The 13,934-nt window shown below is 35.7% G+C and overlaps 1 protein-coding gene across 1 annotated transcript in view; it reads left to right on the top strand.

Moving 5' to 3' along the window:
- LOC141309784 (uncharacterized) overlaps positions 1-12,733 on the top strand; it is a 28,963-nt gene extending 16,230 nt beyond the window's left edge. Inside the window, exon 3 of the mRNA XM_073832561.1 lies at positions 11,739-12,733. Coding sequence (XP_073688662.1) covers positions 11,739-12,733 — 995 coding nt within the window. The remainder of the gene's footprint in view (positions 1-11,738) is intronic.
- Positions 12,734-13,934: the final 1,201 nt, after the last annotated feature.

A 13,934-nucleotide genomic window follows, 5' to 3' on the forward strand; every position in this document is an offset into this window, starting at 1 on the left:
AACAGTTCAGTTAATAAATACAAGATACAATACCTGCTTTACAAACTCAATCTCTAGAAGTGCATTCATGTTATATTAGAGTTATGATTTTAGTGAAGTTAAAAGTTTTGAAACCAAAATACCTGCAACATCCAGTCGGACCTGTAGTAAACTCAGAAGAGAAGATCAGGAGACTCTTGATTGAGATGTTACTGTGTGTCGCTGCGGTCATCCAGACTAAAGCACTCAATCACTGGAGTTTTAGACAGATTTCAGGATCTTCATTAGAAGATAAAATATTCAAAGGATGTAAACAGTTTCAGGAATTTGCCCAGATTTACAGCGACTCTAATCTAATCAGCAGAACTATAGACTCATTATCACAGAGATCAGGGAAAGTCTCACCTTCAGCCTCTGCATTCATATTTAACTCAGATATTGATCAGACACAAAGACACCAATTAAAGAAATGAGGCAGAAACATCAACAGCCAATAAAGACAAAAGATGACACTTACCATCATTTCACATTCATATTCACACAGTCCTAAAGAGTAATATATTTATCTTAAAATTCAAATGCCAATTATCTTTCTGCTGAGTTTCTATTGCTCTTTCCTGAATGTATTTTGCAGTCATTATTCTTTAGACACATCTGTTTTAAATAACTATCAGCCTAATTCTGTGGTTTCTTTAACCTAAGGTACTAGAACCGTTTGTGTTTGGTATTTTCTAAGTATTTCTGAAAAATTTCAGTCAGGTTTTAAGTCCATTCATAGCACTGAGTCACTCCTGACTCTAATGATTTTACACAACTTGTATCTTGTAAATCATGAAAATCCAAATAATGTAGAATATCAAGATTTAATAAACATGCTCAAATCTAAATAACTTCCATTCATATTTTTCATGAATAGTAATGAAGTACTATGTATACTCACAGTTGACTAAGTTTAGGTATAAATAAAGACATTCATTTTCCTTTATAAAGAAACTTGAAGAATTAGGTTTATATAATCAATATTTGTACTTTCAAATAAGAAATATTTACTTTTTAACACAGGTACATTAAGCAATTTGTTAAGGCAAATGTATGATTGGATATTTATTATTTATTATCATTTCATTGTATCAATCTACGGAGCGGGAAACGAGGAGACGAGGAAACGCAGGAGTGAACTTAAAACAGTCTTTAACGGACAAACTAAAACACAACTCAGGAGTAAAACAGGAAGACATTCACTTGAAGGACGTAAGACATCGGAGGAGAAAACCACAAACAGAACAATATTAAATACTCAACTAAATGAATGAAAGACAAGACACTCCTGAAATCAATGGAAACAGGAACAGGAAAACCAAATACAGGCATTAGAAAACATCAGGGAAAACAAGGACAAGGAGAACATGGAAACAAAAACAAACACAAAGACAGTCCATAGGTGTGACAATCATTACTGTTAAAGACACAATTATATTGGTTGAAATGAAATTATTGCCTAGGAAATTCAGGAAAAAGGTAAATGTTCAATTTTAAATGAATCTCTTTTGCTTTAGGTGTGTGTGAATACAAATCTGTGATGCTCTCGATGTTCCTGCCTCTTTAATTGTTGTGATTGTTAATGCTAATGAACACTTGAGTTGTGTGTGAATGTCTTTCGCTGATCTCTGTGATCATGAGAGCTATAGTTAGAGTTTAGTATAGAACTGATCACATCCCTTGAATACTGTGTTTAAGCTTGTGGTCTGAGAGCTTTGTCTTCATCTGTAAGAACGGCCTCCTGAAATCTGAATAAACTCCAGTGATTGAGTGCTTTAGTCAGTCTGGATGACTGCAGCGACACACAGGACCAGCTCAAACAAGTCTCCTGATCTTCATTTTCCTGCAGGTGTGTTAAAGGTATTTTGTTCTTTAAACATTTAACTTCACTAAAATCATAAAACTAATACAACATGGCATTTTTTCTGATAGATGTACTTCTAGTTAAAGTTTCTAAAAAACAGTTTATTGTGTCTTGTATTTATTACCCAAACGTTTCACTGTTAATAAAAGAAGATATGGAGGGAACTGAATGTGTTGGCCTATTTTTTTTTTTTTTGCCAATTAACGAAAATGAAAAGGTAATAATCAATGCACCATATTCCTTTACACTACAAAATTTTTTATTTAAAACAAAATTGCTTACATAAAAGCTTACAATAACATTACCACTAAAACCTTTGTAACAGTTACACAGCAGCATTAACTAGTTTTATGTGAACTTAATGGTACATCAACATAAAACAAAGTGTTATAAATGTACATTAAAAAAGAGAATAATACATTCACGAAGTTAATAACTTTAGAAAAGCATCATCATATCCCAGATAGCAAGAACGTTTGGGCCAAATGTGGCTGAAAGCTGTCACGTTTGGCCTAGGTATGGCATGGCTGAGCACATATGGGCCAAACTTGTACCATATATGTTTTGCCATGGCTTTAGAATTGGAGGGAATTTTCATTTGGGTGACTTTTTGTATTAAGGTATATGGCCCATATGACAGTACACAGACAAGAGCCATATTTGGCTAGGCTATGGCACATCCTGAAATATGTTAACTTATGGTTAACATTTGGCTTTTACTTGGAAAAACACACATAACCTGCTATAGTCATGTGTGGCTGGTTTGTGGCAGTCCAAATGTCAGCCCATTCATTCATTCTTCCTGTATTCCTATTGGTGGATTACTGAAAATTTGAAAATATATGTCCGTTATTTCCCGCTCTGCTCCTGAGTCTACAACAGCCTTTGCCCAGACACACTCTTATTCAGGTAAGTGCAGTTTTGGTGTTTTAAATGTTTTCTAGGGATGTAATGGTACGCTTATTCGTACAGAAAAAAATTGTGTGCTTAGGTATGTGTACCGAACAAACACAGTTTTGTTTTGCCCACGATCATGTGCTGAATTCATATACGTGAATAAAACGTCACTATACATACCTGCTGTCCAGAAATCATGATAAGATTTGGGTTTTGTTATTTTCGATAAGTCTCATCTTTGAAATTATGTCTATTGTATCAGAAAATTTAAACGATAAATGCCTTTTTGACGCTCTTTGATGTTACGTGACAGACCGCTGTAAGTAATGTTAGAAGCGGAGAGCGCATGAATGTGATCATCCTTTCTCCTTTCTACTAGTTATAACGTGATTTAAAAACTAACAAATCTTTCGTCTCACGTAATCTCAATTAGTTTGAATACCATCGAAAAACGCTAATAAACATGATTACCTTTACCACCAGCGAGCACTCATGTCATGGCTTGTTTTAATATTCAAATAATATCTAATACTCATTATGCTAATATGCTAATAATCTTTTTTTCTCTCCTTTTTCCTGACAGATTGTGAAAAAAAGGCTGGTGAGACTTACTAAAAGTATCCATTTTTGTACATTTATTTACTCATTTGACATTTACACCACATTTTATGTTCTGTATTGTACTTCTGTTATTAAAATTGTATTATATAAAAAATGTCTGTGAATCAATTTTGTGTTTAATACGTGTTTAAGATTTACTGTGTAATTGGTATTTTAAATAAATAATAGGTGTGGCATAAATATGGTTAAATTATGGCTTTTGATCTATCAGCCACATGTGGTCCACATATGGGCCATTGCCCTTTACAGAACTCAGCCATATAAGAATACCACATAAGATCCATATAACAGCCACATCTGTTTTCATGATTTGGTTCATTTTAGGTTGGGTTATGGCACTGTTTTGGTTTGGTTCTGGGTAAAAAGATGTGGACCAGTTTTGGGCCGGGGAACCTAAACTTATCTGGGCCACACTTTAGCTGTTGGTATGGGCCAGATCCGGCCCAGAGGAAATTTGCTGACTGGGTGAGTACGGAATTATATTCTATATACAACATTTCTATGATATATTTGTGATTTTAGAGAGCAGTGCACCAATGATAGGTGGCGACAATGCTCCTAAGGAATTGGTCGCCTTCAAACAAGAAGAAGAAGAAGAAGAAGTGCACCAATGGGACTTTTATTTTGCTCTGGTGACGTGACGTCATAAAGCTGCGCGCTCCTCATCTGTTGTGATTCACCTACAGAAAGGTTTGTGGTTTTAAAGTTTTTAAACCAATGGATATTGTTGCATCAATTAAAGCGTTTTTACAAGCTATGTAAAATAAATCATAACTATTAAATCTAACGTTGTAATGCTTTATTTACTGTTACTTAAGACGTTAGTAACAGAGAATGTGCATCTCATTTTTCTCTCCATATCGTGAATCAATCGTGTGATGATAAGAAGTGAGAGACTCAGAATCCGAATCATTTGAATCAAATCATTTGTGAAATGATTCAGTGATTCGATTCAGCGGCACGCGGACTACAAACCACAACAACAAACACAAACGAGTGAATCACAACCGAGAATGATTTCAGGAGAGTGTAATATATTAGATATGACATGCAAATCAAAAATAACCTACCTAAATATGAACCTTCTTGGTAATTTTTTATATTTTATACATTTTATAAAGAAGTCTATTAACTCTCTGACTGTCTTACTAATGCACTACTGAACTAGGAGCTGATTGAGACGCACCCAGAGATTTAGTTTTCATTGATTTTTTTTTTATTTTTATTATTCTCATCTTAAACAGGACAAAGTGTACAAACACAGGAAAAACTCCTGGAGAATCAACAGAGATCCACGTGACACACTATTATAAAAATGGCGTTTATTAAAGAGGAGACTGAAGACATGAAGATTGAAGGAACATTGAAACATGAAGATACTGAGGAACAAAGAAAGATGGCGTTTATTAAAGAGGAGAGTGAAGACATGAAGATTGAAGAAACATTCAGAGTCAAACATGAAGATGCTGAGGAACAAACAGGTTGGTTTTCATTCTCAAAGCTGAATTCACTACAGAAATGTCACACGAGTGTAGAAATGTTAAGACATTTGACAGAAGTGTTGAGATCACATGACAAATACTAACGCTTTCTTCAATATCCTGCGTTCACACTGAGCATTTGTTTTCAATGCATTATGAGATCATGCATTTAAGTTGTAACAATAATATGGAATTAGCCTAAAAAAAATTATATATTTTTCAGTAACATTAAACCCAATATCTGCTTCTAATATTAAAACCATTGATTTCTAGCACTTAGGCGAATTATGCAAAAGTATCTAAGAAAATTATTAATGTGAAAGTCATTTGCACAAACCTTGAAATGTAAGTGATCACATTTAGCTACTGCATGCTGACTACATTTAGTCATTTAAAGTGTTTGATAAGCAAATAAAACAGACAGTGGACACTAAAGCTACATCTAAATTAATCCAGATACAAAATTACATCCATCAATTTAATGTGATAAATACCACAGATACCACATGCTTATTTATGTTAGAGCTGATGAAATTGTAATGAGAATATTGCTTGTAAATAAATAACTTGAACAACAAATTATTTTTTTATTTATTATTACATATAACTTTTTACTTTTTTCTTCAAATGGATGATTGATTTTGCTGTCTAAAGGACAAGTGCATATCAAGTCTTAATGTCAAGCTCGGGGGGCTGTTTCAAAAAAGACGCTCAGAAAAGCTGGAATTAAAGTCCAAAACGTGACCTGAAATAATCTAACAAATCTATTGGGGTTAAAGTGGTACCATAAATGACCATTTCATTTATACAATCTCACTCATTTGACCCAGGTTCAGTGAGTCAAGATAATTTGATGTGCACGCTAGGCTTGCCACGATAGACGGTGTTGACGGTGTTACCGGTTTTAAGACGCAACACCGGTGACATCACTTTTCCACCTTGACACCGTCTCCACTTTTTTTTTTTTTTTTTTTTTTTTTTAAGTATTCGTTTTTTTATTAAATATCTATTTGATTTGAATGGAAAATATCATTCTAAATAATTTACTTAAGACGAGAGCATGCAATATAATTAAAAACTGAACATAGCTACAATGCGTCATATTTCATTTATCACGTGAGGAGTTTGCGCTTACATATAATAAACAGCGTAAAAGTTAAGCATGTTTGGCCGAGCACGGGGCACTCCCCCTGCCCAGGGAGAGGGATGCTGAAAACAAGAGATGATGAAGGTAAGACTGCTTGGCTATTTAAAGGGATTCTCTTGTAGTGCTTGGATACGGAGTGTGATTGCTGATGGTGAATTGGCCGTATTAATTATCTGTGCGAGGAGTCGAATTTACAGAAAGAGAATGGCGGACGATTTAGTGTCCAAAAGCACCTGTTTGGCAATATTTTGGGTTCAAAGTTTTTTTTTTTTTGTAGTTTCGTTGTCGTCCATTAAAACAATTGACGCCGAATTGCCAATTCCCGCAAAACTGAAAGTGAAAGTAGGCTATAATACGCACGCATTTATAAGCTATTTAAAAGCAGAAAAAAGAGCAAACCCCCACCCCCACGGTGATACCGGTATTACCGGTGTTGTCACGTGCCGATTAACCGGTGGGGAAATTTCCTCATCGTCACAACCCTAGTGCACGCTTGTTCTTAAAGCAGTCCTTAATGTCGATTATAGATCAGATTGATCCACCATGGCAAATATATTTGAACTGTTAAATACATTTGAGATGTTGTTTTCCTCAGGTATTCTGAGGAAAACATACATTTAGCTAAAATATGTGTTGTTGGACATTAACTGTGACATGTATTATTATTAACCGTAATGTAAGTGCATTATTATCTTGGAAGTAAATGTAAATCAAATGTAAGCTGACTGATACAGTCCTAATTATTAGCTCAAATGAGTAAATGTCTGTTCCTCTTCCCAGTTAAAATGTAGTCTGGTTTCTATTATTTCTATTTAAATTTAGTGTTTTAAAAACTAGAGATAGAAGATACAGCTGTTATAAAACCACAGGCTCAATCTGGTTAAAAAGTTTTAACCAGATTGAGCCTGTGTCTCTTTATTTTTTAGGAGTTATTATTGGTAAGATGAAACCATCTTCTTACTGTATGGACATTGTCCCTTCACACTTTTATTTCACACTAAATATTTAGAGAATTATAAATAGCAGTCTCACCTCAGGTGTTGCACCACAGAATTTGAAACATGCAATAGTGGAACCATTGATTAAAAAGGCAAATTTGGACCTGTATCAAAACTGCCATTTCTTCCCAAAGTGTTAGAGAAGGTTGTATTAATACAACTGCTGTCTTTTCTATATTTACATGGGGTTCAGGAAGTGCTCCAGTCAGGTTTTAAATCCTTGTAAAAGTTTTTACTGACCTGTTATTAGCTACTGCCTTTGGTAATTATGCTTTCCTCTTGCTTTTAGATCTTACAGCGGCATTTGACACTGTAGACCACAATATCTTGGTTTCTCAATTAGAAAATTGCATTGGTTTTAAGGGTACTGCGTAGGAATGGTGTCCTCTTCAGCGTCATTCTCATGTGGAGTTCCTCAAGGTCCATTCTTGGGCCTGTTCTGTTCTCTATATATTTGCTTCCTGTAGGGTCCATCTGTAGGAAGTCTGGCATCTCGTTTCATTTTTATGTAGATGATTCTCAGCTTTATCTGCCTTTGAAAAGGAAAGATGCAAAGTCGAAAGGACCATTGTTGGACTGTTTTCAAGAAATTTAAGCCTGGTTGACTCTAAATCTTTTTTAAAGTTTAATGAAGAAAAGAAAAGTTGTGGTATTTGGATCTAGAGGTGCTTGTGACTCTTCTCAGTTGGATCTTGGTGTTTTAAGATTATATGTGAAGCCCAATGTTAAAAATGTGGGTGTTATTATGGAGTGAAAACTGGGTATACAGGTTAATTCAGTAATTAAAGCTAGTTGTTTTCAGTTGAGGAAATTATCCAAAGTGAAGTCTTTTCTATCTTTAAGTGACTTAGAAAAAGTTATACATATGTTTAGATATTAACCAGGCTTCTCTCACACATTTGCAGTTGGTACAGAATGCTGCTGCTGGTACGTTGACAGGAACACAAATGAGAACATATTACACCAATTCTGGCACCTCTCCATTGGTTTCCTGTTCATGTTATAATGGATTTTAATCGATTTTGGTTTTATTGTTTAAATCACTAAATGGACTAGCATATTCTGACTTAATACAGCTATACACTCCAACAAGAGCATTTAGATCCACTGAGCATTTACTTTTGTTTCTTCCTCACATGAGGTTACAAACCGGGGGACCTAGTCTTAAAACTCATTTTTACTCGTTGGCTTTTAACAAAGTATGAGAGTTAAGTTTTTATGATTGTGTTGGACTCTTGTCTGTTTTACAGTGGTGTAAAAAAGTGTTGGCCCCCTTCCTGATTATCAATTTTTTAAAGTTTGTTACACTTTAATATTTCAGGTCATCAAACAAATTTAAATATTAATCAAAGATAACACAAGATGCAGTTTATTATATCGCAAATATTGCGATTGCGATGCGATTTTCGATTTTTGCGTTCAATACATAAAAAGTCAAGTGCATAAAACAAAAATTATGAATAATATATGTTGTTACTTTTACGACACAGAGGGTTAAAAAAACTAGAGGTCGACCGATTTTGGTTTTTACCGATACCGATAGCTAGGTTGGACCACACTGGCCGATACCGATTAATTAACCGATAGTTTTGAAAATGGATACTGAAAGGAAACTAAAATAGTGCTCTACTAGTTTTTAAAAAAGTACAAAACCATACTTTGTAAATTAATAAAAATATTAATATGAATTATATATTGATCATTAAAGTTATTTTATAGTTCATTAATGTTAAGAAAATAAATCTTTACATTTTAACAATATGTAAAATAGCAGTTTCTATGCTTTTTGTTTACATTTGTAATCTCTGTATGTCAGTACTGCCATCTTAAAATTAAGGTTCAATTTAATTAGATTTTATATTAAATTTAATTCGTGCAGAATTCACTTTATTTTTTTATATATAAGCAGGCTACTTTTTAAAACAATAGACAGTAACATATGACAGTGGCTGCTTTAACAGGCTTCAATGAATGCACAGATCTATTTCGATATATCAGATGTTTTGTCCTGCTCTTTAAACTAGTTTCATATAAAAGTATTAGAAAATGCAAGTGCATTTAACCGCATCTGCAATTGAGCTTTTTAGGATGAACAAACACAAAGAGAAAGTGAAAGTGAAAGTCTGTATCTGTGCGTGAGTTTTGTGCATCTAATAGTACTAGTACTGCATTACAACCGGCAGAAATGAAGGCATATCTAAAGTAAAACACTGCGGGTGGATGCACACTGTCAAACAATCCGCACATGTCTCATAGTGCAAACTCTGTGCAATGAAGCCCGCCGCGTCTCTAGCGAGCACACGTGCCATATGCGGGGAAAAACACAAGCTCGTTGAAAAGAGGATTGCGATGCATCGGAGAATCCATTTTTCACTCACCCTTAATAAAACTGTGCAAAAGTGCAGCGCTTCGTTGTGCGGACAACTGGCAGCGCAGGTATCACACACACACAGGATGCGTCGCGTGTAGTTCAAGGGGAAGTCTAAAGGGGAAGTTTATTTAATCACCAAACCGGCAAATGTTTACTTAAAGAATTATCAAAAAAGCGGCAAAGATTAGTTTAAAGAGATCAAACGAAACGAGAAAGGGTGATATATATTGTTGTAGCCATTTAAGAATTTTTTTCTGTTTGACATTGTTTAAATATTATTAGTTTATTACGAAAGAAGTTTTTCCTCGTCTCTCTCTAAATTTGTTGCATTTTATTCCCTATAGGAGACAAAAATGGTACAGAAACATTAAGATCAGTCTGTGTATAGATATATATGTAGATCCTAAACTCTGTCATTAAATTTCCTAGATTTTTTTTATTATTAATTGTATAATGGCCAGCCTAATCTCTGTAGGGTACTGTAACGTTCCCAGTTACTTTGCACCGGTCAAGGTACGAGAATTTAAAAGGGGGGAATCATCTTCTTTGCAAATATCAAACTGGTCTTATGTGAAAGAGTTAAATTGCCAAATACAACATTGATGTTTCTTTCTGCATGTTTTCAATCAATACATTGGTCAGACACAACTCTTCAAATAGTGCAAAACACCTACATTCAAATACAATTCCACAAATTTACCGTGCATATAAGTACATGTGTGAGAAGAATGGATATGGTCCACAGACTCCAAAACAGGTTGAGATCATAAACAGTCCTTGAAGCGAAAGTAACCAATCCTATCTGTATATGAGAAAATGACAAGCTGATGTCCTAAACTTGAATGTCCAGTCTGCACCAAGGACCCTCAGATATATGCCAAATAATTGGCTTCAGCCAATTGTTACTGCACAGTGCTGCGAGATCCAGTGAAAAGTGTTGATTCGCCCATAATGAATTAAGGTTGCTGAAAGATCAGTGAGAATCATTCAAATTCTGCTCAGAATTCTGTTATAAACAGCGCTGAGGTATGTCAGACAACCAGAAGTCACACCAACTTAAGCAAGGTCGTAAGTTATTACAGTATTGATTTCAGGGTTTGCACAACCTTTTGAGAGAGAAATTCAAGCACTTTTCAATGACTTTCAAGCATTTTGCACAACCATTTTAAGCACTTTAAAGCTCTTGTGATCCAATTTGAATGTTATCTTGATGGCCAAAATATACTTTGTGGTAAACAAACACTTATGTCAAATTAAAAACATAAAATAACGATTATAACCAGTATATGGCAATAATAATCTGTATATTTTATGCATATACAATTGATAGTTTATGTGAGGATTGTTTTAAAATCACCTAAAATAAAAGCTGTTACATATTAACTGTTAGCCTGTTAGCCTATTAAATGTTGGGCTTTCAATTCTACTGTAATGTTGAATGGACTTAATTAATATGTAAAACTGAGAGAAAATTCATTTAATAGAGACACCAGTAGCAATATCAATACTTCATTAATAATAGGCTACTTGGTAAAAAGATGCTATTAAACACATATTTAAAAATATTGTGTTATTTCTACCTTAATTAGGAGGTTCATTGTGAAATTATGACAGTATAAATGTATAAATATGCGATTATTCATGATTAATTACAAAAAAATGAGATTTTTATTATTTTTTATTATTGATTGACAGACAGCACCTTAACCTTTTATAGATGTTGGTTTTGGTCATATTTGTACATATTAGTGAATATGAATTTTAATGTAATTGTATAGGCCCCCTAGAAAAGGATCGGGACGGCCCCCATCCCCTTGGCCCGCTTCAAATTTCCAGTTCGATAATCCGGCCCTCAAATGGATCTAATTGAATAGCCCTGAACTACACCATTAACCATCCCATACAAGAGAGAACACAGAATAACTAATTAAACTCAATTAAGAAAAAACACAGTAAGAACAAACAGAACCTATCACTTACTCTACTACTTCCTGTTTTAGCTAGTACAGATTGAGCTACACGTTTCCCTCTAGTGGCAAGTATGAACATGTCAAACAGAAGACTCTGACAAAACCTGTGACAGACAGTGACTGTTACAGTACTGGCTGAGAAGGATCAGGTTTGGACACCCTGGTATAGGCTCTAGAATACATGTTTACATATCTACATGTTTTGATGTTAATTGTTTTGTGCCACTAAACTGGGGTTAACTTTTATTCCTTTTTTTCCACCTTAGACCTAACAGCGCTGAAAGAGGAGAGAGAAGATCTGAATGAATCTGAAGAGAAAGATCAGGTTTTTTGTTCCTTACAGTCTGAAAAGACTTCTAAACAAAAAAGAGCTCAAACTACAGGAAGTAGGAGTTATTTTTCCTGCGTTCAGTGTGGAAAAATTTTCACTCAAAAAGGAAGCCTTAAAACGCATATGAGTATTCACACTGGAGAGAAGCCGTACACTTGCCAACAGTGTGGAAAGAGTTTCATCCTAAAAGGACACCTTAACAGACACATGATGATTCACACTGGAGAGAAGCCTCTTACCTGCCAACAGTGTGGAAAGAGTTTCATCCTAAAAGGACACCTTAACAGACACATGATGATTCACACTGGAGAGAAGCCTCTTACCTGCCAACAGTGTGGAAAGAGTTTCATCCTAAAAGGACACCTTAACAGACACATGATGATTCACATTGGAGAGAAGCCTCTTACCTGCCAACAGTGTGGAAAGAGTTTCATTCTAAAAGGATGCCTTAACAGACACATAAGACTTCACACTGGAGAGAAGCCTTACACATCCAAACAGTGTGAAAAGAGTTTCACTCTAAGTGGAAACCTTGAAGTCCACCAGAAAATTCACACCATGGAGAGCCCTTTTACCTGCCAACAGTGTGGAAAAATTTTCACTTCAAAAGGAAGCCTTAACAGACACATGATAATTCACACTGGAGAGAAGCCTTACACATGCTCTCAATGTGGAAAGAGTTTCGCTCAAAGTGGAAACCTTAAAGTCCACCAGAAAACTCACACCATGGAGAGCCCTTTTACCTGCCAGTGGTGTGAAAAGAGTTTCAATGAAAAAGGAAGCCTTAACAGACACATGATGATTCACACTGGAGAGAAGCCTTACTCATGCAAACTGTGTGGAAAGAGTTTCAATGAAAAAGGAGCCCTTAAAAGGCACATGTTTGTTCATACTGGAGAGAAGCCTCACACATGCAAACAGTGTGGGAAAAGTTTTAGTCTAAAAGGAAGCCTTGAAAGGCACATGAAAATTCATAATAGAGAGAAGCCCAACAGATCCTCTAAGTGTAGAGTGAATTTAAAACAAAATGTATAGAATGGAACTTTCTCATTCAAATGTAAAGCATTATGTTTTGTCCATAGTACACTTTAAGCTCAGTCCAACACAATATAGCTTGTTGACACGGTAATGCATAAAAGAGTAAGGAATAATATGGATGTGTTTGCTCTGTTTACAATGTAAGAACTTCACATTTGTATCATGAATTGAAAAGAGATCTCACAGAAGGTGCAGATTTTGGTTGAAGCACAATAAAGGACATTGTTAGCATTTTTAACATCACCGTTTCGGGTTACAACTACAACCCTTGGTCCCTGAGAAAGGGAAGGAGACGCGAGGACATACAGAGACAGGCTCCTCCCTCCGTCGTCTCCACCTTGGACTCTGTTAATCATTTTCCTCCAGGATGTCCATTCTCCTCCTGTTGTTCCATCAGTGCAAGGATGCGCCTTCCAGAAGGGGGATGATATGCCAGGAATATGGACCTGTTTTTGTTTCTGTGTGCCCTTTTTTGGTTGCGTTCCTTTCCTTTAGTCCAGTTAGTCATTCTGTGCACCCGTGTTCCCCAGTTACCCCATATATTAAAATCAAAGTCTGTGCATTCTGTCTCTGTTGGGTCTCTATCGTAAAATACGTCTGTCTTCCCTATTTCCTTGTGTGGCTTACCCTGTGTCTTTGAACTTTAATAAACTCTGTTCCTTTGATCTACGTTTCTGTCGTTCCTCCCAGCACAGTATCGTGACATCAGTGTGTTCAAGTATTGGAGCAATTTTATTAATCACTGTCACACCCCCTGTCAGTAGTGATAATGGACTACCGCCTGTCATGAAATGATTGATGGCTTTGACCTTTTGACCTTTCCTCTCCCCCACACCCCTTTCCCACGGTGCCCACCCACGTAGAGCATGACCTTGTGTTTGATCTTGACCTTGTGAACTCTACTGACCTTGTTTTGCTGGATTGAGCAGGTGCGATGTCAACGGATGATAGGTTTATGGGTTGTTGAGAGAATTTACGAGACGCTTACCAGGTGCGGGATTAACTTCTGACAGGTTTATGGTTGTTGCAGCAAATTTACGATACACTTACCAGGTGCGGGATTAACTTCTGAGGGTTTTATGGGTTGTTGCGTGACCATCCGGTGTTTGATGTCATCCGGTTAGAGAATTATAGCCTGTTTGCGTGACCATCCGGTGTTGTTCATCATTAGGGTGAAGGAAATACAGTAGCTGTGCGT

The sequence above is a fragment of the Garra rufa genome, unplaced genomic scaffold, assembly GCF_049309525.1.
Source record: "Garra rufa unplaced genomic scaffold, GarRuf1.0 hap1_unplaced_003, whole genome shotgun sequence".
NCBI lineage: Eukaryota > Metazoa > Chordata > Actinopteri > Cypriniformes > Cyprinidae > Garra > Garra rufa.